The 26263-nt window shown below is 44.2% G+C and overlaps 1 protein-coding gene across 1 annotated transcript in view; it reads left to right on the top strand.

Annotated features, from left to right (window-relative positions):
• Positions 1–6880: 6880 nt before the first annotated feature.
• The window catches only part of SESN3 (sestrin 3), a 66565-nt gene continuing 47182 nt past the window's right edge, over positions 6881–26263 (top strand). Inside the window, exon 1 of the mRNA XM_059721145.1 lies at positions 6881–7035. Within this exon, the coding sequence (XP_059577128.1) occupies positions 6937–7035 (99 nt within the window). The 5' untranslated portion in view covers positions 6881–6936. The remainder of the gene's footprint in view (positions 7036–26263) is intronic.

Here is a 26263-nt window from a genome sequence, read left to right on the forward strand (position 1 = left end):
AAAATCATGGAGCAGATCCTCAAGGAATCCATTTCTAAGCACTTGGAGGAGAAAAAGATGATTAGGAATAGTCAGCATGGATTCACCAGGGGCAAGATCTGCCTTACCAACCTGACTGCTTTCTATGATGAGATGATTGGCTCTGTGGATGTGGCGAGACCAATGGATGTGGTAAACCTTGATTTTAGCAAGGCTTTTGATACAGTCTTCCACAACATTCTCGCAGGCAAGCTAGGGAAGTGTGGGCTGGATGAATGGACTGTAAGGTAGATAGAAAACTGACTGGAGCATCAGGCTCAGAGAGTAGTAATCATGGCTCAATATCTAGTTAGCCTCCAGTATCAAGTGGAGTGCCCCGGGGGTCAGTCCTTGGGCCAGTTTTGTTCAATGTCTTCATCAATGACCTGGAAGATGGCATAGAGAGCACCCTCAGCAATTTTGCAGATGACACCAAGCTGGGTGGAGTAGTAGATATGATGGAGGGTAGGACTAGGATCCAGAGTGACCTAGACAAATTGGAGGATTGCACCAGAAGAAATCTCATGAGGTTCAACAAGGACAAGTGCAAAGTCCTGCACTTAAGATGGAACAATCCCATGCACAAGTACAGGCTGGGGCCTGACTGGCTAGGCAGCAGCTCTGCAGAAAAGGACCTGGGGGTTACAGTGGAAAATAAGCTGAATATGAGCCAGCAGTGTGCCCTTGTTGCCAAGGGGGGTTCAAAAGAGGATGGAGCTAGACTGTTCTTAGTGGCGGCAGATGACAGAACAGGGAACAGCAGTCTCAAGTTGTAGCAAGGGAAGTATAGGTTGGATATTAAGAAGAATTTTCTCACTAGGAAGATGGTAAAACACTGGAACAGGTTATCCAGAGAGGTGGTAGAAGCTCCATCCCTTGAGGTTTTCCAAACCAGGCTAGACAAAGCTTTGGCTGGGATGATCTAGTTTTTGAGCAGGGGATTGAACTAGATGACCTCCCGAGGTCCCTTCCAACACTAATTTTCTATGATTCTATGCTACCCTAGGACAGTTCAGGATGCTCAAAAAGATTAAGCCCACAGTGAAAGTATGTAGCATCATATCCATTAAAAAGAAAGAAATATTTTCCATCATGGACTCCATTGATCATTGAGTCTATTCCTGGAGCAAAACCAAGGGAAAATAGCAAGGCATGAGCTCAACAGTAAAAAAGCAAAATACAGAGGAGATTGTGAGAATTGGTCTTTAGTGCAGCTATGTTTTCATCTTCCTTGATTTCATGTATACACATAATGGGGTATTCAGAGAAGGTGAATAGTGGGAGTGTGAAAAATCTTTATGTGGATTTTGCTTCTGGGGGTCTTTGACATATCAGAACCCACCTAAAAATATGACCACTAGACTGTGGTGCCTGCCCCTTTCCAACTTCCAACCATCATTTCCATCTCAGCTTCTTGAAAACACAGTGATCCACTTTAATTTTCTTTCTTCTTTCAGTGGCTCCTGTTACCTCCCACTTTCTGAAAACTCTCCAGCCCTATCTCACTGTTCTGTTAGCCCCTTCCTTTCCCTAACAGCATTGGCCCAAATCCGGGGTCTCAACTCAAGTCCATATTGTTACTCCATATTTGAGAGCAGAACATGCCCCAACGTGTCCAGCTCAAACCTGACCTTCAGAAGTCCTGTAATTATCTCCTATTCCAAAGATCCTGATCTTTGACTTCACTCCTGAGCTGCTTGCATAGTGTCACCTCCAACCAGAGGCTAGAGAGGGTTCCATAGTAGTGCAAACACATTATACATAGCTATTTGTGATGCTTCTATTAGAGTGAGGGAGTGTTACACACAGGTTTTGCTACCTGCCACCACTCTTTGCTTTCTTAACCATGCATGCATGGTATTTGCCTTTTTCCCGCAAAAGTTGTTGTGCCCAAAATCTAAAAATATTTCCAAAAATAACTTAGTGTTGGCCTATTTTCCCCCAAGTGCTCCTATTAACAGTTCTGCAGTGTTGATGAAAGCTGTGAACTAAAGTAAATGATGTGTTGTAATATATTTTAATGCAAACCACAGAAGCATATAGAAAGGGAAAGAGATAAAGTATATTTTCTAGCTGGCAAGTGATGAATGCTTTAAAGAATTAAGCAGCAGTTAGAGAAATTAGAGATTGAAAAGACCTAATAGGTCATTTAGTCCATCTCTCCTGGGCCTGTATATAATTGTTTCCTATGACATACATATTTTCTAGTGCGTTATCTAGTACAGTTTTAAATGCTTCATATGAAGAGGCTTACTCTGCCTCCCTGGAGGGACAATTCTACCATCTATTAGACCTCACTATCTTGGATAATTATCTGAGCACCGATTTTGCAAATTAGGATGTGTAATTATGAAGTCAGAAAATTCCATTTGGTAGTTTAAAAAATGTGTGGAATAACATTCATAGCACAAATATTAATCCTTGTCCTTTCTCGCACTAGCAAGTTCAACACAATCCCATGCCAACCACTTTAAAACAATGCATCAGAAGGCAATATCACAAAGGCAGAACTGTTTGTCCTTCAACATCTCTGGTAACAAGGTGCCCTTTGGGAAACAACATCCATTTTCCCATTTATCCAGATTAGGTTGCTTTTAAGGTTTATTCCCAGCTTAGCTATCTTAAATGCAGTTTTAGTATAAGATTCAGGGATTTTAAGGTCTAGATTAGACCATTAGATCATCTATCTTGACCTCCTATATAACAAAGGCCATAGAATTTAATCCAGGGGAATTTTTCTGTTGTATTGAGGCCAATACTTTGGTTTTGACTCAAGTATCTCTTTGGGAATGGTCTCCCATCATAACTTGAATGCCTTAAGAGATGCGGAATCCATCATTTCCCTTGGTAGTTTATTCCAGGGTTGATAATCTTCCTTGTTAGAGAAACTTTACAGAAATTATGACAACAAATTTTAAAATCTGCATAAACCAGATGAAGAGCAAACAGAAGTGCTACACTCTTTTAACTGAGTGGTAATCTTTAAAAAACAAAGTTGATATTCTTGTTCCAATTTATACTTAACAAGTGTCCATATCAGAAAAGAACACCCCCCCCCCCAACATATGGCATATACTAACTGATATACTTTTTAGGCAGTCTAAGCAGCAAAACCAAGGACTGACATTTTGCAGAATTAGCTGTCCTTTTACCCATACAGATTGGTTTAAGTAGTATGGGAAAGCTTGAGGTGCCTCAGCCAATGCACATTGCTTACAGATAATATGTAAGGTGAACAGAGGACTTTGTTACTTCTACCAGTTCAGTTATTAGGCAAGAATTGAATGAAGATCACAGGAGTGGGTGGGAAATGGGTGACAGGCAGCTCCTCAAAGGTGAAGGAAGTCAAAGGTGAAGGAAGCACTGATTTTTAAAAATTTCTTTTGAGGAATATGTTTGCAAGGAGTATCTTAAGAGTCTGGATACATTTAGTGAGACATTGGCTTTTGCCAAGAAGGGCCTCAAAGACTTCTTCAAAGGTATGCATCTGCATCTGCCTGACTTGAAACCAATGGAACTAGCTACATGCTTAAAATTAAGCATGTGCGTGGGTCCTTGAAGTAAATAAAGATATTCAAATGGTATAATCTTGTACAGGATGTGGGTCACAAGGGCTATAATGAAAGTAATAGACCATGTAATACCATTGTAGCAAGTCAAAGAGTTCAAGGTTTTTTTCTGTAAAGTTATATTGCTCTTAGTCTGTAAATCGTGGCTCCAATGATGGTAGAGCAAAATAAAACCATACATGTCCATTATGAGCTTTCCTGTTTCCATGCTGTTTGAGACAGAAAATTGCCCAAGATGACAAAATATGTAGGACTTCCTGTTTTTGAGAAGAAACAATAATGTCTGGGACAGATATCCAGTCTTTGACGCAGCAGAGAGTTTTCCTTATACTCCACCATCCATTTATTATGTGTGGTATTTCAGAAACACTAGGTTCGTCCAATTCCCCAGACACTGGAGCTCAGAGAAGCTAATGCCCAAATTCTCATAGGCATATAGGCAACTGTGACTGCAATCTAGGATTAGAATTAGGTACCTAAATGTCTTGAAAGATCTGACCATAACAGGTGTGCCAAAGCTCACCCAAACCATCCCAAGTCTTAGGCTACGGTGACTGCCGTAAAATCTGCCCCTTCCTTTCTCTGAGTCAATCAGAGTCTTTCCACTATTTTTAAATGTCCATTTTTTGTCAGCCCTAAACTGTAGCTCATATGGGAATGATTTCAACAGGCAACAGGCCCCAGTTTAAGTTTCCCCTGCATCTGGTCAAATGCAATCGTACTGAAGAAATCAATGAATGTCTGTATACTGAAAGGTAAAATGAATATATACTGTTATTGAAAGTAGGTTGTTTTATATAGATAGATCTATATCTTTATATATAATAGACACATATACACCAGTCTAATCTATTAAAAATTAATTTAAAAATATAATCTTATCTGGTAGAACCAGGGACTCCCAGAACTGAAAGTACGAATTGATGTAACTTGAGCCGGAGCCAATATTCTGTGGCTAGTGGCTGTAAGAATTTACATCCTCTGTGGCATGTCAGAGAGGCCCTGTGTCGCTTATATTCACCAGTGTGTTATAATAAGACATAAAATGATGGCAAATTAATTTTAAAGTAACTTTTCAGTAGGAATACTATTTATTTACATGTTGGCATTTCATTCAGATTAGATGATGGAAAGTGACAGGTCAGTTTCATTTTGTTGATTCTTTGCAATGGCCCGATGCTGCAGTTTTTGGCATGAAAACAAGGCACAGATAGTATTTTTATTCATCCACAAACATGTTTTTTCTGATTTTATGGAGCTGAACTAGTTTTGTAAAACTTGAAAAACCCCAACCCATAAACATTTTTATCTATCTGAGCATTTCTATTGCTGCTCAGCACCCTTGAGTCTTTCCACAGTAGGGACTCCACCTTTGCCAGCATACCTACAGAGAGTGGCTGGTCTGCTTTTTTCTAGCTCTGCTTGGGGTGTGGTTTCTTTTTGGTGGGGTAGAGGGAGGGAGGGGCAAAGATGGGAATGAGCAATGCTAGGAAGCTTGCTTCTGTTACAGTGGAAGATTTTGCAGGGTTTCCTAAAGATAGTCAGATCCTATATTTATATAATCTCTTCTGGAGATGTGAATTATTTGACAGTATCCCTTTAACAAATAATCAGTTAACTAAACTTTATGTTGCTTAATTGTAAAAGCAAACAATGTTCCCACAGATAACGCATTTGTCAGATCACAAGTATTTCCCTGCCCATTTACAATTACATTGACAAGGTAAAACTTTATTTTGCCATTTACATTGGTTTAATAAAATCTCTTGGGGATTTCAGAGGGCTAGAATGTCAGTGATAGGTTTCTGTCAGAAGTTCAAATCTGTCTATCCCATTATATCCCAGGGTAGGAATCAAATAAAACCCTATAATTAATTCACAGAAGTTTATTGAAATCAGCGGGACAGTTTACCAGCTTAAATATAAACAGGCAAGTAAGTATTTAGCATCTCAAGTTATGAGAGCCCATCGATGGCAGAAATGTTGGTAGCTCTACAATATAAAAAAAAGGTCTGTACCCCCCTCTATCTTGCACTGCGGCTTTCAGGTTTGTGTTTGTCCTAATTACATACTCTGTCTCAGTATGTTAGTATAGAGTCAAGCAAATCTGACTCATTTTTAACAATCTTCACGACCCGAGGCAAACATACACGCACACATCCACATACACATACACTCTGTAACCATACCCAACTTCCCATGAGCAAATATCTAATCCTCTCCTGCCTGGCAGCACAACCGCTTTGTTTCTACAAGTGCAAGCAACTGCTTCAAAGCAGCAGGGTTGTTCGTTGTTTTTTTGATTCCTCTCCCCAGAAAGCAGTATTTTTTTTCCAGATAAACCACCAAAGCGACATTCATTTTAGAGGACGGGGATAATAAAAGTGTCCCTCTCTACCATGAAACAATCGATCTATACGTCTGGGGGAGGGAAGGGACAATAATCCAAGCAAGATACAGTTGATGCTCTCAGCCCCGGTCTGAGAGTCTGTATATGCTGACAGGGTCCTTCTATGGAAGGGGGTTGTCTCAGGGGGGTTGTCTCAACCTTGTGTCCAAGAGGTTTACAGTACTGTGGGGCTCACACATCCCCGGTTGTTCCTGGAAGCCAGGAGGGCCTGGCAACCCGTGCATGCAACTGTTCCTAGCCTCCTTGGATGCACTGTTGGCCGTGATGCCTCTTGCTTTGCACAGTTTCCAGACAGGCTTACTCCAGCGCCCGCCTGGAAGGCAACCAGCGCACCAAGACAGCGGCACCTTGAGACCCTGGACTGCAGCAAGGGATGCAGCCAGGCACTGACCCTGGCAGCTGAGGCAGCAGGTGTTTGCTGCCCTGGCTAGGGGGCAGCACAAGGACCCGCTGCCTCTCAGCCCTGGGGCCTGGCAGGGGCGGGCCAGGCAGATCTGGTCTGGCCACCACTCGCTGCCACCCAGCCCCCCCCCCGCCCAGCCGCCAGCGCATGGGCACCGCCACGCCCACCTCTTTTCCATAGCCGCGCCTCATTGGCTGGACGAAGCCCCGCCCCCACCCCGCTCAGGCCGCACCCCCCCCCCGGCTCCAAAGGCTGCCCAGAGATGAGACTCGGCCCCGCCCCCGCCCTTGTCTCAGAGGCTGCCCGGAGATGGCAACCAGCGAGCGCTCTCGCTATTGGCCGGCGCTGCTTGCGCCCTCCCGTTGGCTGGCGGCGGGCCGGGGGGCGTGGCCGGAGCGCGGCGATTGGCGGAGCGCGGGGGGGTGTGCGCGGGGGGCCCGGCCAGGCTGGGGTCGGCGCGGCGGCGGGGCCGGGGGCGCCGCGGAGCTGGCGCGGAGCAGCGCGGCGGTGGCAGCACCCGGCGGTCCGCTCCCGCCATGCACCGCGGCAGCACCGGCTCCCTGGGCAGCGGTCCCGCCGCCTGCTCCGCCGCCGACTACCGCGTCTGCACCAACTGCCGGAAGGTGCTGAGACAGGTACCGCGGGGGCCCCGGCACGGCACGGCACGGCACGGCCCGGCCCCGGCTGCAGCGGCGGCGGGGGGGCGCCTCTGCCTGCGGCCCCTTTGTCCGCCCGCTGCGGGCGAGCTCCGCGGGGCGTCGCGCCGCGCTCCGCTCCTGTCCTGTCCTCCTGTCTCCTTCCCTGGTCGTCCTCCTTCCTTCTGTCCTCTTTCTCTCCTCTCCTTTCCATCCTCCCTTCTCTCCTGCCCTCCTCTCCTTCAGTTCTGCTCTCCAGTGCTTTCTCCTTCCTTCGGCTTTCTTTCTTCTGCTTCCTCCTTTTTTCCTTCCTCCGCGCTTTCCTTTTTTCCCCCACTTCCTCTGCTCTTCCCTTTTTTTCCCCCCTCCTTCCTCTGCTCCCTCCTTTTTTCCTTCCTCTGCTCTTTCCTTTTTCCCCCCACTTCCTCTGCTCTTCCCCCCCCCTGCTCTTTCCTTTTTTTCCCCCTGCTTCCCCCGCTCTTTCCTCCCCCCCCCAGCTCTTTCCTTTTTTTCTCCCCCTTCCTCCGCTGTTTGCAGGCAGTGGTGTGTGCGCAGGGGGGCGGGGAGCGGGCAGGCACCCCAGTGGGCCGGGTCGGGCAGAGAAGGAGCCTGCCTTCAAGCCCCACGGCTGCAGCCTGTTTGAAGGGAAGCTGCGTCTCCTTAAACGTGCGCGCTTGGCATGGCCAGGGGTTTTTTGTTGGTTTTCTTTTTAATTGCCATAAGCTCCTGGATCGTGTTACAGCGGATCCTCGGGGCTGGGCTGGTCGCAGGGCAGCTTGTCATGGATCAGAAGCGCTGAGCAGCGCAGCGCGAATGGGAACCAGTTTGCGGCAGAGGCTGAGTGCTCGCTAAACTTGAGCGGGCGGGTTTATCTGCAGGAGAACTTGTCTGAAAGGCGAACGTGCCCACGGTGCGAGCAGCCCCAAGGCAGCCACTTCAGACTTGACAGACAGCTGAAGTTGTTGGCTAAGCAAATTTTAATGCCAAATGTGCCTGTGGCTAAGGCAGGGAGGGGGGGATCGAGCTGTTCTGCCAAATACCCACAGTTTTTTATGTTGACAAGTAATTTGAAGCTTGGCAGCCGTCGCATTTTCAGGATTCAAGTGTAAATTTTGCAACTTCTGAAGCCATAATCCCCTGCTATTGGTAGGGCTTTTGTTCCGGACCTTTTAAATGCTAGCAACTGTGACTGTGCTTTCTGTACGCCTTTAATATCTATTGTCTTTTCTATTCATCATTTCAGATGCATCAAAATATTTTGGTCAGCTGTTGCTAGTCAGATACACTTCCTAGGGTTCTGGTGACATGCATAGATCTTAGGCAGATGAGTGCTGCATTGGAGGCTGGTGGGTAGGTAAGATGTTTACAGCTTGATGCTGCTTTGCCTTGTGAATTCCCTGCTGGAGGCCCGCGCAACTGCTTCTACTGCAGGATTCACTCATTTCAGCAGCGGTGTCAGAAACTGAAAGCAGGGAAGGAAGATAGATATTTTGTGATCAGACTGATTGTGGTTTGACAGGTCTTCAAGCTACCCCACAGATAAAATAGCATAGAACTTCTTCTTCCCTAAATATCTAAAACTTTTGCTATAATAAAATCACTCTTGATTCCAGCCTACATTAGTAGAGAGCACCAGACAGCAAAGCCAATAATTAAACAGATTCCAGCACCACATTACTTAGCTTAGCTGACAAGCAGAAAATACAGAATTTTTCCTGATGTAAAGGAGTTGGAATCTTTGGCTCAGATCTTAATATACATGTTAAAAAAACCCAAGATCAGTGTTGCTGCATCTGGTCTAGTGTCAGTGGGCAACAATATGTTTGACAAACGATTGACCCTAAAACTCCTTGACTCTGTCTGTTCTTGCATCTTTAAACTGCTAAAATACATTCTGAGTAATACCTATTAGTAATGGGCAAGGTAATACTGGAGTGAGGACAAACAAACTTTCCACCCTGTGACTTATAACCAGGGATCCTGGTTTTCTCTGATAAAAAGAAAAAAAAATCAACAGTTTTCGGATAAAAATAAGTAAACCAAAATCCACATTTTTCTGTGATTAAAATGAAATGCCACTTAGATAGATAGATAGATATTAGTGACGTTTCATTTTAATCACGGAAAAATGTGGATTTTGGTTTACTTACTTTAATCCGAAAATTGGAGATGTGTTTTAACAGGGAAAACCAGGATCCCTGGTAATAACAAAATTCCAAACAGTCTAAAAGAATATAAGCTCCCTTGGGTAAATCTTGGTCGCCCAGTGAAGGATAAATGGAGCTTTAGTGCGTAAAGTCTCAGTTGATGTTAGATGCATCAGAAGTGGCTTTTTTTTAGAAAGGTGGTTTCAATCCTTGGAGAGAATTAATCCCAACTTTTCTGTCTCCATTGGAGTGGGAGGGTAAGCATTTGGCCCCAAAAAGATGTACAGTAATGAGCTAAAAGCCCTACTGGCTAGATAAAATCATCTGTCAAGCTAGGTCTGCCATCATGGGCTAAGCATAAGCTTAAAGGTATTGTGCGAGTAGTAAGAGGCAGCTAAAAATGCAACTGTTTGCTTTGTAGAATTCAAGAGGTCTTTTAGGAATGCCTTCTTGCTAAGTTAAGGGAACTGCAGTAGTGTAGTCCCACTAATTTGGTATCTGATTAAGAGTATGCCTAACTGGGGAGTACTTGTAAAGCTAGGCACCATTTTCTGTATAATGTTTTTATGGTAGAGTTTGCTTTAAAGACCCTAGTGGTCAAATACTACTGAAAGAAATGGAGATGCATCAGATTCCTAGTTGGGTTGTTTGTTTGTTTTTTAAGTATCTGCATTCCTCCGGCAGTGCAGAATGCTCTTACTAATGGTATAAAGGTTTGTTCCTCTCTTGGAGCTCAATCATAGCCTTAATTCTTTATTAGTTTCATCAAAGATGGTAACCTGAAGAAATCCCTGTGCCTTCTTTTTTAATAGTTTCCCATAGCTAATTAGCATGCTATAGCATGAAATCAGAGATATATTTATTTATCAATGCCACTACTGCCAATTATTTTGATTTTATCACAGATTTTATATTTAGTATTTCTTAGTCCCACCTTTGGAAGTTATGCCATTAGATAAGCGTCTTGGTATTTTTTTTCTAAGTTTCTAGCTCCATAAGTAGAAGGGAAAAAATTGGTTAGAAATGTGAATTCTAAAAGGCTCAGAAACTAGAAGGGAACTCCAAATATATATTTTTCTCTTCAAAAAAATCTCCTCTCCTCGCTTCACTTTTTTAACTACTTATGATTTAGGAGAGGGCGGGGTTTGACATGTGACAAATGCTTAATTGTAATCCCAAATTGCTAATACTCTTGGGGTTGGCAATAATGCCTTTGTTTCTTATCCTCTGGTTAACATATGTCTTTGTGACAGGATGTGTCTAGTTTTAATAAGCAAAAGCAATTTCATTCCTTTATAGCCTATTTCTGGAAGCATTTGCAAAATTCTACAGTAGGAGACTTCTCCTTTTCTCTGGGAAAAAAAAAAGCTGCACTGAAAAAGTAAGAAAGGTCTTTCCTTTGTTCACCAGCCCTCCCCCCAAACACACACCTCAATCTTGCACTGTTCTGTATCTTTGCAGACTCTAACCCATTTGGATAACTGCTGCCTCCCCCCCCCCACCCTGTTTAATTATTGGCTTTGCTCTCTGGTATCAGAAAGAGCTATTGTTCTCTCAGCATGTGCCATGATATTGAACATTCCTCTGGCGTTCTTGCACTTAATTCCAAAAAAGTAGAGAAAAATATTCCTCACATTTTTCTAATCTAAACTGCTGAAAATCAGAAAATGGAACTGTGAAATTCTCATTAAGTCTGAACTTTAGTAGTATGAGTGAAAATAACACCCCGGTGAAAGGTCAGTCACTTGCAATGAACAGAAGTTAGACCCAATTTTCTAGAAAGAAAATTTGGCTATAACAATCATTTTCTGAGTTTCTGGCCAAATTACAAGGCAACAATGGAAGTAGGATTGGAAGGGGGGAGGTTAATTTTTTTCATAAGAGGCTTTGAGATTATTCACTGGGCAAGTCAAGCACAAAGCGGCTATGTCCCATTGCAGTTTTCTTCTGTTGGGTGGGTGATGGACCATTAATGGACCATAAATTAATAGACCTGGATTCTGTGGTTTTCAGCATGGATGATTGACTTGGACTCAGGCAAATCATTTAGTCTGTACCTTAAATTTACCTTCTGTAAATGGGAGGCTAATGCTGACTTACCTTGATGGTGTGTTTTGAAATCTACCTCAGCAAAGTATGTTGTAAGGGTGTTTGTTCTTTTCCCTTTTGGCAAGGGGAATGCTGATATCAGGTTGAGAACTGCTCTTTGGATGGCAGTCTCCATTGGCTTGAGAGAGAACAGTAATTGCATTCTTCTTTCTCTCCTGGTTTTGCTCAGCTGAGGATTTACATTTGTGAACTACTTCTGTTTCTCTCTTCCTGTGTGGCTAAAAGAATGGGCTAAAAGAGGTGGAATACCTTACTCTTCTGAGTACCTGGGTTTGCTTAGTGGATCAGTCTGCCCAGACTGGACTCCTTTCCAGTTAAGAAGGAACTCAGACTGCAGGAGGAAGAAGGTAGCGTGTGACTTCTTAATAATCAGCTGAGCAGCATTGTAAATGTAGATGATCTATACTTCTTTTCTTTTTTTTTTTTATTATTTTTTCCTCCCACTCTGTCCCTATGCCCACTTACAAAGCTTCTTGCCAGCATCTCCCCTGCAGTAGAACTTGATGGCATGTCACCTTAGTTTTACAAAAGCTATGTCGATAATGGTATTTTTGTGTGCAACTCTACAGTATGTGGACAGTGCCCCTATTTGTAAATATTTTTTGTTGGGTAACATAGCTTTGAGCCAATATTTTAAATGGGTTGGGGAAATGACTCATGAGTTGTTCTTTCATCTTTTTGGCACTTTACCCTGGACACTTATATGAATATGGGTGGTAACAAAGGATGCTGTGTTCAGTAACGATTTTTAAAATTTAGTTTTTAAACTGGATAAATTTTACCTCGAGGTTGAGCAAATATTACAGTTACAAAAATAGAATTCCATATGAATATCAGCTTTTTATTCCAATGCTTTGAGATTATTACAGGCCACTTGCCACTGTAAAACTTGAGAGAGTTAACATGTCAAAAGAGACTACCTATGCACTCTGTGCAATAGCCTAATTAAATTTTTGTGTTTGTTGTTGGAATTTATTTCTGGTTATGCAAATTGCTGCATGAACTTCAATATAGGAGCTGGAGTTGTCTTATGGCTCTCTTGATGCAGAACCAGCTCTTCGGGGATTCAACAGAAACTGTGTAATAGAGTGGTACCCACTTTAGTAGCAGGGTTCCTCTCCAGACAGGCTGAAACCAAAGGTGACTGTGTTCACAAAACAAGAGGGCAGCCTTGCCTGCTTACTGTGGTTGATAAAATGCTGTTCAGTTGGCTAAAGGACAACATATTATGAAATTAAATTGTCTTATTAAAGTCTATGCTTGTAACATTGGACTTAACTAAGAGAATATTTTAATATTCCTTGGAGGGTTCCTTTGATTGTTTTAGATATCTCCCAACCATCAACTTAAAATTGTTTGAAGAAAGGATGCTTAACAGAAATCAAGAGTTTTAGGGTGAGCTTCACAAGGTTTTTCACATCTAGCCACGAACTCGTTGCCTAAACACTCAAGATGATAGAGAAGAAAATATCACTTTTGAGTTGCAGCATTTCATTTCATACAGTCAGCATGACATATCGGACCTCTTCTCTGTCATTCAAACTCAGCTGCTCCTGAGAGAATCCTGGATGGATTTGTAAGAAGGACTTTGAATTTAGTCTTTGGGCACTGTCAGACGTGCAGCTTCCTCCTGTAACTCATGGTGCTTTACAGGAAACGCCACAAGTTACAGCAACCCTCCCCTGCCACCCAATAGACGTTCTCCATTGCGGGGGAATCAAGATTCAGTTTGAAGCTGGCTGCATGTCTGCAGCTTTCCCCACCTAGGTCCTCCACCCCCCAGCTCCAGTGCACTCTTCAGGATAGGAGCAGGGAGAAGGGAGGAGAGGGAGCTTGGACTGGGGGTTGCCCAGCCTGAGCTGGAGGGTGGGGTGCATAGATTGGGGAGGGGCTCCAAACCACCCACCCCACCCTCCAGTGCAGGCTGGGCAAACCCCAGTCTGAGCTCCTTCCTCTCTCTTCTCCCCCTCCCATCTGAAGACCGCACCAGGGGTGGGGCTAGACTGCATGAGCCCAACCCTGCTCCCAGCAGGGAATGGCAAAAGTTAATGAAGGTGCTCTGCTTTGGAACACCTTCATCTGACTGCCTGTGTAATGAAGGTTCAGATGGTCTCATGATGGGGCACTTTTGAAGTTCTCTGCAGCCATGCTTTTCTGTCAGGGCATGGCTACAGAGTGCTTCAGGGGGCTGATCACGCGACAGGACGTCATTCTGTCAGTGCCCTTTGTTTACATCAGAAACTTGCCTTGATTCCAGTATTCGGTGGGGCAGCCGCCAATATAGTTGCATTGGTGCAAACCGTGCACTGATGAAGAGATGCTGTGACTTGCATCAGTGGAACTTCTGCACAGATCACAACTTGCACATGTTTAGGATCCGAAGTGGTCCTGTTGCAGCTACATTGGTAGCTGATTTTCAGTCACCAATGGCAGTTTACCAATGAAGGGAATACCTTTATCACTACTACTTTATAGCTAAGATGCCAAAGAACTGTCAAATTAACATCCTTTATCTTTGCTCAGTCTGTCTTTCTGAGATTTATTCATACTTCCTCTCTATCTCTCTCTCTCAGCTTACTGAAACTGAAAGATGCATGCATTGAAGCAGGGGAAAGTTGTTTGATTCAGGCAGTGGTACCAATCATATCTTCAATCCATGAATGTCTAGGTTATTGGAGCTGGATGCTCTTTAATGCACAGGGAAGCAGGCACAGCATTTTTGCCAGATGGGGATTTTTGCGATTCTCTCTCCTGTGCCTTTTTCTAAAGTTTTATTGCTAAACCTTTTGTTCTACCTGACTTATTTTGTGAAATATTCCAACTCCATAAACATTTTAAAGAGTTCTTCAAATGTGTAGAGAGCTGCATAAATGCTGGAACAATGTATCTTAATTGCTTTGACTTTCATGGAAATCATTTGCCTTTGGGGGGTTTTAGAAGTTCTCCTCCTTTAAAAGGACATTTTAAGTCGGGGGTGTCAAACATATGGCCCCTTGAACCATTTCAGCTGGTCTGCTGGAAGTCTGGCATAGCTACTGGGGCGTGACCTGCCGTAGAAATCGGGGTCCTCTGATCCCAATGGATATAGCCATCAGCAGCAAGGGGGAAAGCGAAGTCTGTGCCCTTGTTTGCCATGCCACTGCCTGATCCCTGACCTGCACTGCTGCCTGGAAGTGGACCTGTAGCATTAGCCCTTGACCCAGACCCCATCGCAGCTGCATTGTATTATCAGACTTTGAATATTTCTACAGGAGCACTGCCTGCAGGCTTCTGAATGGTTTGAGGCACTTGGATACGAAAGTTGTAGTTAAAGACTTGTCCCATTCTGAAGACAACACCAGGGGTGGGGCCAGGCTGCTAAAACATAAGCACTAATAATGGAAAAAGAATAAAAATACAAAACCTGTTTAAACTGCTCCTAAGAGTATCTTGTGAAACATTTTTGACTGTTTGAACTAGTCCCTCTCTTGTTTGCGATACTTTGTGGTAGCTTTCACAAATGATTATGTGGAAAAGTCATATTTGGAAGGAATGTAAATTATTTCTAACTTCACTTGCTGTGATTTAGCTGGAAAAGAATAAGAAAGTTTGCATCATGTGACCTGCAAGCTCCCATAGACCACATCTAAATTCTCTGTAGACCACCATTGGTTCATGGATCTTTATTAGAACTGTTATCTCAAATCTTCAAACATGAGCAAATCTCTTGTTGTTTTTATGTGCAAATACTACATGAAATCATTGCCTCTAGGAACCCTGAGGGACAGAATAACCGCCCATTCTCTTTAGAGATACAGAAGACTCATGGAAGGAACTTAGTATCTAATTCTCTATTTTTATTGAGGGTTCTTATAACTTAGTATGAGTGATGTTCTTATTTATAAGCATGAAATATGTTGATTAGTATACTTCATAATTAACAAATATAATAAAGATTAACCCTGTTCTATAATTTTGAACCCAAAACTTTATACTCTCTTCTGGGGCTTGACCCTCCCAATGCAGGAAACAGATATGAAGATAGAGTAAACCACATCATGTATGTTGGGGGGGTGCAATTATTTGGGCCTGGGGGCCGCATAGGGAGTTTTGACGATCTCCACCCCAGAGTGCTGAAGGAATTAGCAGAGGTTGTTGCGGGACCCCTGGCACAGCTTTACGAGCATTCATGGTGCTCTGGTGAGGTGCCAGAGGACTGGAAAAGGGCCAGTGTGGTCCCCATTTTCAGAAAAGGGAGGAAGGAGGACCCAGGAAATTATAGGCCTGTTAGTCTTACCTCGGTCCTGAGGAAGCTCTTTGAGAAAATTATCCAGGAGCATATCTGCAAGGGGCCAGCAGGGGAGGTTATGCTTAGGGGCAACCAACATGGGTTCATTAGAGGCAGGTCCTGGCAGACCAACCTGGTGGCCTTCTACGACCAGGTCACAAAATCCTTGGATGCAGGTGTCGCGGTGGGCATAGTCTTTCTGATCCTTAGGAAGACCTTCCACACTGTCTCTCACCCCATTCTCATTAAAAAAATGAGATTGTGGTGTCTATGTCTACACAGTCAGATGGGTCGCCAGTTGGCTGGAGGGCCGCACCCAGAGAGTGGTGGTGGACAGGTCTTATTCAACCTGGAGGGATGTGGGCAGTGGGGTCCCCCAGGGCTCAGTCTTCAGGCACGCACCATTCAACATCTTCATCAGCGACTTGGACAAGGGGATGAAAAGCACCTTGTTCAAATTTGCAGATGACACTAAGATGTGGGGAGAAGTGGGCATGCTAGAAGGGAGGGACAGGCTACAATTGGATCTGGACAGGTTACAGGGGTGGGCGAATGAGAGTAAGATAGGATTCAATACTGGCAAGTGCAGGGTATTGCACCTAGGGAGGAAGAACCAGCAGCACATATACAGGCTTGGGAACTCCCTTCTCATCAGCACAGAGACAGAAATGGATCTTGGAGTCATTATCGATTCTAAAATGAACATGGGCCTCCAGTGTGAGGACGCAGTCAGTAAGGCCAACCGCACCTTGTCATGCATCCACAGATGCATCTCAAGCAGGTCCAAGGAGGTGATCCTCCCCCTCTATGCGACACTAGTCAGGCCACAGTTGGAGTATTGTGTCCAGTTCTGCGTGCCGCACTTCAGGAGGGATGTGGACAACATGGAGAGGGTCCACAGGAGGGCCCACCTGCATGATCAGGGGTCATCAGGGCAGGCGCAATGAGAGGAGGATACGAGACCTGAACCTGTTCAGCCTCCACAAGAGAAGGCTGAGAGGGGATTTGGTGGCCATCTATAAACTGGCCAAGGGAGACCAGCAGGCATTGGGAGAGTCCCTGTTCCCCTGAGCACTACTGAGAGTAACAAGGAATAACCTCCATAAGATGACTGAGAGTAGGTTCAAACTAGACATCAGGAGGCACTACTTCATAGTCAGGGTGGCTAGGATCTGGGACCAACTTCCAAGGAAAGTGGTGCTCACTTCTACCCTGGAGGTCTTCAAAAGGAGGCTAGATTGACCCTGGTAAGGTGCCTTTTGACCCCAGCATCCTTTCCTGCCCATGGCAGGGGGTCGGACTTGATGATCTCCTCAGGTCCCTTCCAACCCTAACAACTATGAAACTATGGTGAGCTATTGTTGGCTGGGTCAGCACCCTCCCTTCCCCATGCAATAGCTCACCAAAACTCCCTAAGTGACTCTGCTCTCCACTTGGTCAGCTGGCTGGGATGGGGCCGCAGGCGGGCGGTGCGTGGTAGCCAGGAGCAGGATGGGCGGGCAGGGCTGGAGCTGGGCTCATGGCACAGGGCTGGGGTCTGGGGCAGAGCCACGGTTCGCTGCCCACACACCCCTGTAGTGGGTGCTGGTTCCGCGGACGGGCATGCAGGGAGTAGATCTCAGCTCTGCCCCAGGCCCCAGCCCTGTGTTGTCAATACCCTCTGATCTCACCCCTGATCCTGGCCTTCCCCACCCATTCTGCTCCCAAACACCACTCCCTGCCTGCCTGTGGCTCCATCCCACCTGCCCAGCTGTGTACCCTGCCTGTGCAGGTCCCACCCCTGTCAGTGGGTGTGGGGCAGATGGGTTGAGGTACCTGGGTAGCAGGGCTGGGTTTGGCAGTGGCAGCAGCCAGAAGGAACTGTTGCTGCCAGGAAGCAGGTCTGGCCACTGTGCCACCCCACCCCCACCATGTGCCTGGGGTGGTGGGACCAGCCCCATGCACCACAACCGAGGGACCTGCTGTGGGCTGGACAGAATCCTTCAGTGGGCCAAGCCCAGCCCATGGGCAGTATTTTGCCCACCCTTGATGTAAGAAGTTTTACCTAGAGTGCTTAATTTCTTAATTAATCAATGGAGTTTCCAATGTATGCAAAACAAAATGCCATATTAGTGATAATGTAGGAGAAAAATGCTGCTTTAGTCTAAAACTATTTTTAGAGGACTACAGCGGTCCAAACATTACATGCTTCAGGGTACCAGGTGTGGTTCTTATGGCGTGTCTCCATAGTCACAATGTCCTGATCTAAAACCATTTTTAAAGGACTCCAGGGCTGCTTATTCAGGAGCAACTTCTGTTTGTAGTCTCTGGGCTGTTACTACATTGGTATCGCTTTGTAATATCAACAAAATAGAATTCAAAGCCACCATATGTTCTCTCTCGTTTGTATGAGTTCTGCAGTTGGAAATGATTAAATATGAAAGTGCCATAACAATACTGAACCCAGACCTAATTTTAACAGTGTATCCTTGTAAGTATGTTTAATATCTCCTACCTTAGCATGTGGCAAAAGGAATAATATAGTTAAATTATTGGGTAAATATACTTGAAGGGTTTTTGACTATATAGTTCTAAATCTCTTTTAATATAATTATCCCTATTAACTGAAAAAGCTAATAAAATAATTTCCTTAAATTTGATTGACATGCTTCTCAGTAAAGAACACTTGTCATTGATCAGAGGTGTGGAAATAGTAATTTGTTCTCGTATTTAGAAATTTGATGTAGACCTCTAATAAACATTGTGCCCACATGCTGTCTAAATATTCTACCTGATACCAATTGGACCACATCCAATTTGAAGGAAGACTTGAAATGTGGCTTTATGACAGTATGTTTTGTGTCTTACTGTTGAGTGTGCATGGCATATGCAAATACCCGCTGGTTGGCTGTTCAGAGGCAGAGAAAACCCCAATCTCTTATGAAAGTCAGTGTCAGAATTTGATTATTCTATTGAACTTTCACTAAACTACTTCAATAACAAATGTAGCATCTGAAAAGCAGGGCAGACATTTTTAATGTTAAACTGTAGCGTGTAGCTTTAAGTTGCATTGGCTTTGTGTGTTCAGTACTTCTAGCTATGTAAAGTAAGACTTTCCCCAATAGGTTTTACGTAGCTACTGTTCTCACTCAGTGATCATTTTAATTTTTAGATGTAATCCACATCTGACCCAGTTATAGGTCACTTGTATCTCCGTCCCTTTTTGTTTCTGTAGACTAGAGGGTCTTGCTTTACACACAGTGCACATGGGCAGCCTGTGGGCTGATCCAGAGTGGCCCTGGAACTAGCATGCAGGGCCTGTCACGCATAGATACCATATGCAGCACACACCCTGAACACCCCTTGTGCTGGATGCAACATGCGTGGCACTGAGTCTAACCAATGTGCCACATAGAGAGTCAGGGCCAGAGCCGGTGCATGTCCCATGCGGTCTTTGGGTCAGTCTGGAGACCCATGGGCTGGACCATAAGGCTCCATGGGTAGGATTCAGCCTGCAGGCTGGATGTTTGACATCCCTACTCTAAGTGGAGAATACACATCTCATGCTGACCATCGCTTAAGACCTAGGTTAAGATGCAGACATGTAAAAAATCCTTGATTACACAATTATGACAGTTCCAGGATTTGGATGGTTTTGGGATGGAGCCTTTCCCCATAGGCTGGTATGATTAAAAAAAGCAGTTGTCAAGTTGGGTACGACTAATCATGTCCTAGTGCAGTTCTTTGGAAGCAGGTGTCCAGATGAAATAATTGTCCAAAATATCTTTTCTTAGGAAATTCCTCAAGTGAAGAGAAGTAAAAGCTTTAGCAGTAATGTACTCTGTGCTAGGGGTGACCCCTTGTTTAGAGGTGAAGCATGTTGGTTAAGACAGTGTTCCCCAGACTGTTAATGTCTTGGGTACACCTTTTTCTGGATTAAAACTGGCAGCACACTTCAGTCACCGTTCCACACTTTTTTGCACTGTGCTTCCACCACTCTTGTGATATACCCTTGGGAATCACTGTTTTAAGGTATCTTGTGCCTCTTCATCTTTCCTCACCTCAGCTTTAAATAGTCAAATAACAAAGATTTGAAAATGGCAAATAAATGTCTTCCTTAATAAATGGCAAGGACAGAAGCATGCTACTTGCATTTTATAGCTTATGCTGGCAAATCATAATGTTGAGTGTTCCCTTCCATATAAAGGTGTGAGAGCAGCATCAGCGTTTCCACTTTTTTGTTAGAGTTGTAACACAGCCGCTGTATGTGTTTGTTTGCTGCAGATGCCCACCCAGTGAACTGAACCTGTCCCCCCAAACTCAGTACAGTAAACCTTGCAATTCAAGAGAAGACAGCAGTATATGTAAAATTGTCAAATACTGTAGCCATTAAAATTGAAAGAGAACCTGACATCCAAAATTAAATATTTATAAAATCTTAAAAATACTTTGGAAAGAGTTTCTTAAAGAATCAGTTGATTCACCACATTGTTAAAATAGACCTGAAGACCTAGTGACTGATTGGAATTTTAATATACCAAGTTCCTGTTGCAAAGGATGGCATGACCAATATCTTCTGATATTATAAATAGAGTTCAACACTACTGGTACATTTCTGAGTGTATAGTATCTGCATCAGCAAAGCCAAACCGTGTTTTCTGATGGACACACATTCAATAGAAAGAACTTTGTTAGGACTCCTTGCACTTGCTTTTTAAAATACTTCTATTGGTGAAGTGCTACAGCTTAATATGAATAGAATAGTACACAAGATCTTTAAAGTAACTAATTGTTCATGAATTTGTGCAATGGGAAATGATCCATGTAAAATTAAACAGCATAATTAACAGGACTGGTGACTAAAACTGTGGAGGTGTTTTGGACTGAATATGTACAGTGTATGCTAAACATTATGTACTGTGGGCCAAGTTCAGCTTAAAAGTCTTACTTTTAGGTAATGCCTATTGTTAGTTACATAACTGCCTTTAACTTCCACATGTAAATTTCCTGCTGATGGAAGTTATTATTATTATTATTTAGCAACTGTACAGCAGTGTTTTCCAACTCCATCATGATAGCTTTTATAGATAATAATTTTATCTTGTGTGTGTCACATGGAGTTGAAGTAAGATCCAACTAGTCAGCAACTGGTAAAATACCTGACACACTTGGGACACCACGCTGAGCAGTTGAGACACTTTCGAAGACTCCAATTATTGTAATTGTGCCTGAGAAAAAAGGGCATTCATGAGCAGAAGACGGGCGTTTAGATGATGGGGACTACTGGAAACTATAATACTGAACTAACCTGTCGTGCATCCCGTTTTTAATGATAGACGTGAAGCAGTTTTGTTTCTCCCTTGTTTTTTGGTAACTTAATCTTCATGAAATCTTAAAGCTTTTCCCACTTCACGTCTTAAATTAGTTATTCATCCTTTTGCTCCATAAAAAAAAATCTTTCAGAAAGGTTGTTTGAAAATCAACTGCTCCTGCCACGTGCACCTTTTCCAGTGTTTCATAATAGAATTTGGTTTTATATAACACCCCATGAATTAGAGGTACTTTGGATAATTTTCCATAGCAGCGAGTGAGATGACAGTAGCAGCGTATAATGTGACAGCATTTATTTGTTCAGCAATAGTTTTTACACAGCTGAGGGCACTAGAACTTGATTTACTGCGAGGGAGTATTGGCTGGGACACATGATCAACTTCCTCTTTTCAAATAGTGCCCTCGGTTCTTAATCTACACCTGAACATCTGCTGAGAGGTGTCAGAAAGCATCTCTCAAACATCCTGCTCCAGCAGCAGTTTGGTCGTGTCATTTACCTGTAGACTGGGAAAAGCAAAGCAAACAATGCTAGATAAATGAGCAAATCAACAAAAATGCTGCTCTATAGCAGATTTCACAGATGAACTATAAGGTGTTTTATGATAACACTATTTTTTTTTTTTTAAAGAGCAGAATGGGCAAAAGCAGTCAAATTTGAGGCTTAGTTTTAAATATTAGTCTCAAAACGTGTGGTTGCTGTGGGAATTACTTTAGGAAGCAGGAGATATAATAGAGCAGTATCTACAAACTTCATAGCTATAATTTACCAGTCAGTTTTCTGTGTGATCCTGGATGGTGCTGTCTTGCCTCTCTTCAGCTACTTTTAACCAGGAAAAATTACCATCTGTCTGAAATATATGTGTACTTGTGCCCTTTTGTGTTGGGTTCACCAGTAGATTTTCACTGGTTCAGAACTGAGTCAGTGATGCACCTAACAAGTTGAGCACCTGTTGAATGTATATAATAGAAAAATAAATGATCTGGGCATAGCCATACAAGGCTCACTCAGTCATATCTGGAGTAAACCAGCTGCACTTTCATTTACCACATCAGAGGTGTATTCAACACAGAATATATGATAAATCGATAAGAAAAGAGACAGAATACTTAGTTTGTGGCATTCATGCTCTTTGTTATTCAGTATTATGGAATTCACTTCTTGTTTTGCTCAAATGGCCTCATTTGTATATAAATAGGAAAAACTACCCAAAACCGAAACTTTAGATTTTGGATCCTTCCTATGCTGCTAGAAATTACTCAGGGCATGAACAAGATGCCACCATCCCCTAGTAGTTGGGGCCGTTCTTAGCATGGTTTTCTATGGTTGTTGCTCCATGCATCCAATGGACTGGGAGACCATTGGGCGTTTGGTCACTGTTGTGATGATATTATTGTGGATTTTGCTATTTTGGATTTCCATGTAGCAAGGTGAGCTGTGAGCAGGCTGTCAATCTTCACCCCCATAAGTGTTGCTCCAAGTTGGCCATTTGAAAGAAAAAGCAGCAGCGTGGTCTTTAAGGGCATCTTTACATGTGCTCTGAGGGTGGGAGGGGGGGTGCTTTCATTAGAGAGGCATTTGGGAGCTGCTGTAGTTAAAATGCGTGCAGCATTTCGTGTATTCAGTGTCCCACGCTTTAAAATGGTGGCGGGCGTGCTTTAACTAAAGCTTGTTTGAGCTTTAGTTAAAGTCCCTCCATCACCATTTTGAAGCATGGGGACACACAATACACGAGATGTCAAGGCTGCTGCAGCGTGATAATTAGCACGTTGGAGCAGACTCAGTTAACCAAGTCCGCTCCAACGTGCTGCAATTACAGTGAATCGGAGCAGGCATCCCACATATCTACAGACACCCTAAATCTCCACAATTCCTATCCTCCGGGGACTGCACCGAGGGATACTTTCAATCAGTCTTTTCTGTGTCTCTGCCTAATGGCATAACTGCTGTGGCAGACTCCCTCTACCCTGTGTATGCCCCTCTTTTCAGTCTCTATTTTCTGGATAACTGGAGGGAACCAGTTGCTGAAGTCACTGACAGATCTCAGATTCTGTTATGACTTCATTTGAACTAATTTCTCAAGACCTTTAGTTTGTCTCTACCTTTTGAATACTTGGTTTTCACATCCATATGTGAACCTGAAGAGAATGCTTGAAAAATTCTCAGTTTGGCCTTTGAGTTGTATCCCTCTCAACAACCAAGCATGAGCTAAGGTAGCAAATGAGCTGCCACTTCTGTAGTTTCAGGCATTAGTTCTTTCTAGGGCTAAGTACAAACATTCAAAAAGCCCGAGCCTAAGTTGATTCAATCTTTGCGAGTTAGTCTAACCTGTGTAGATTGAACCAAGAAGTTAAGTGAACAGACATTCACTTTTTATTCTGGAAATGCAGCCGCATGTCTGCAGTGGCTCAGGCTGAAGCCGTGGGATGCTAGAGCGAGCCCTCCCATCCCTTCGGCAGTGGCCACAAGGCTGGAGGGAAGCTGAGTTGGAGTGGAGAGGGGGGAAGCAGCTCTTGCCAGGCTTGTCCTTGAGCAGCGGGGGGCATGACCAGAGCTGGCTCCAGGTGGCAGCCTGAGGTGAAGGGGTGGTAGGGAGTAGAATTGCCTTTCCACTGATATGGGGTCCAAGCCGTGGTCTGCCTGGCTTCCCCCTCCCCCCCCCCCAGTTTAAGTGGTGTGGGGTGTGGCCAGAGCCAGCCCTGGGCAGCAGCCTGGGCGGGGGAAGCCAGGCAGACCCTAGCTGGGGTCCTGTGCCACCGGGAGGGAATATTTTAATCTCCCTCCCTACACCCCCCTTCTCCTCCGACTGTTGCCCAGGGCCGGCTCTGGCTATGCCCCCCCACCACTCGAGCAGCAAGTAGTGGGGGAAAAAACTGGGCAGTCCCCAGCTGAAGTCCTGTGCTGGTTTGGGGGAGGGGGGATTAACCCCCCCCTGCTCTGCCAGCCCTGGCTGGGGCGTGGCTGTGCCCCCTTCTCTCCACTGTAGCAGGCAGTGGGGTGGGGGGGGCAGAAGCATGGCAGCCCCTCTTTGCAGACCTGGAATGGGGATCTTGTGGGTCTTGGAGGGGATTTAAACCCCCCTCCCTCCTGTCCACCTGAGCCTGCCGGCTCACACCCCTGCTCCCTCCAGTCCAGCGAGGAAAAGTGTGGCGGGGGCTGCTCTGCCCGCACCAGGCAGGCCGGGCTGCATCTCCAGCCAGGTTTCCCAGTCCACCCCCTCGTCAGCCAGTCCTCACTGCTCCAGCTAGGAAGCAGAGGGGTGGGGCCAACCCTGCTCTACTTCAGCAGACAGCACAGCCCAGCCCAGGGCTGCAAAGCATTCTGGGATGCTGGGGGACTGTAATGTAGCTTGAACCAGGAAAGGTCTGGGATAAGCCGGTTTAACCTAAATCAGTTAAGTCTGATAACACGTTCAGTCAGGTTTATCTTAAACCAGTTTTAGCCATTTTGTAACTGGTTTATGTGCACTGAACTGCTATTCTGTTACAGGTTAAAACCAGTTTCTGATCACTTAAACCGATTTGTGAGTAACTTCTGTCCCTAGCCTAGATGCCAGCAACAATATGTAAGCCAATGGGGACAAGTGGTGTGAATTGACGTGCCTTTGGATTCTTCTGCCTTTAATGTAATGCTGAAGTTGGGAGTTGCTGCCTTTCTCATTAGGTTTTCTTTCTTTCTCTCTCCCTTTTGGTAGCTAACTATTAACACTAATTTTCTTGTGGTGCTGGACAAGCTTTTGGTGTTTAGTAGCTTATTTGAGCTGTCACCTGACATATGTCTTCACTTCAATCACTGCTCAGACTAACCACCCATATACTGATCCAGCTTCTGGGATGAGTTTAGTTGCTTGCACTGAGTTTTGTTTTTGCTGCAGCAGCAGCTTTGATGCTATCAGTACTTGAGCTACTTAGCTGAGCTAGCTTTAAACTATGTCTACACAAGCTGCAATCACAGCAGTAACTGCAGTGTAGACATAACCTCAGAGGAGCTGTGTCATCAGCAAAACCTAAATCTTCTAGTGTACCATTAAGCCATGGAATGCTTGTGTTGTATCCATCCAGCCATGGCCATGCTAAACAAAGGTAAGAGAGTGCATCATTGACACCAGTTACCATTTTAAAACCACCCACTCAGTCTGCTTTTATTTTGATGCTGCAAGCTACACCTTACTATAGAGCTTTGGCGGGGGTTACCTCTGGTGTGCAAGAATATCTGAAGACATTCAAGAGTGAGCCGCAGTGCAGATTGTCAAAAGCTTTTGTAAAATCCACCCAGTGTGAATAATTTCTGCCACTTGATTTTTGATTAGTCTTAAGTCAGAGTCCTTGAAGTAATCTTTTTTATTTATTAGGGAATTATTTCATAGTAGGAAGAGATTTTTTTGCTTGCAATATGAGGAAATGCTGCTTAGCTTTGCAGTGTTCACAGGCCACTTTTTAAGAACATGTTTTTTATTATAGACTCAGTAAGCACAAATGGATGCAATCCTGCCAAATGGAAGGATGAATTAGATGATCCCAAGAAGTCTTTTCCATCTAACTGTTATGCGTCTGTGATAAGCTATATGCCTTATTAAGTGTGTGGGTTTATTTTAAATTAATGGCAGTATTGTCTAGCTCTTCAGAGTCAGGACAACCATCCACCACTTCTGAATGTCGCGTCACCCTTGGTTGAGAACCAGTTGGTGCTGCCTCTGTTTACCTCAATGGTTCTCAACTGGGTGTTACTGTCTCCAGGTAAAACTGCTCCAATGCTCCTGCTGCACAACCAGACTGGGGAAGGCTGCAGCACGCACCCATTCTCCTGCCTCATTAGGATTTTCTGAAACCCTAAAGCAGACAGGAGGGCTGGCTCATGCTGTAGCTCATGTGGGGCAGTCTTTTCATGCCACTGTGGAGGCAATACCGGTGTTGTGACACCCCAGTTGAGAACCACTGCACTATAGATTGGCTTTACTATACTTGGATAGGAATGGTGTTAATTCATTCTTGTCAATGTGCAAATAAAACAGAACCTCAAATGCTTGTTCCACCTGTTAAGAGGATGCAACATCAACTTAACGAGCCTGATGAATTTGGTGCAATTCCTCAAATCAGTCCTTCAAAAAAAATGGTTTTGAGCACTGTAGAAAATCCTAAGATAAATTTAGCCCATCGTGCTTAGTATGCAGAAGAAATTCTTGGGTAGAAGAGATCATGATCTTGTTTTGTTTAATTGACAATTCATATTCAAAAGAACTGACCTAGAAAAGGATTTGCAGAAATGGGCAGAAGATTGTGTTTACATTTTGAGCTCCTCTTGTCTAAGATGTTTTTAATAAAGGCTTTTTACTGACACATTCTCCTATTTCTTTTAAAACATTTTACTGTGCAAGCTCAGTGGAGCCATAAGGGAAAC

This window comes from Alligator mississippiensis, chromosome 1 (genome assembly GCF_030867095.1).
Source record: "Alligator mississippiensis isolate rAllMis1 chromosome 1, rAllMis1, whole genome shotgun sequence".
Classification (NCBI taxonomy): Eukaryota; Metazoa; Chordata; order Crocodylia; family Alligatoridae; genus Alligator; species Alligator mississippiensis.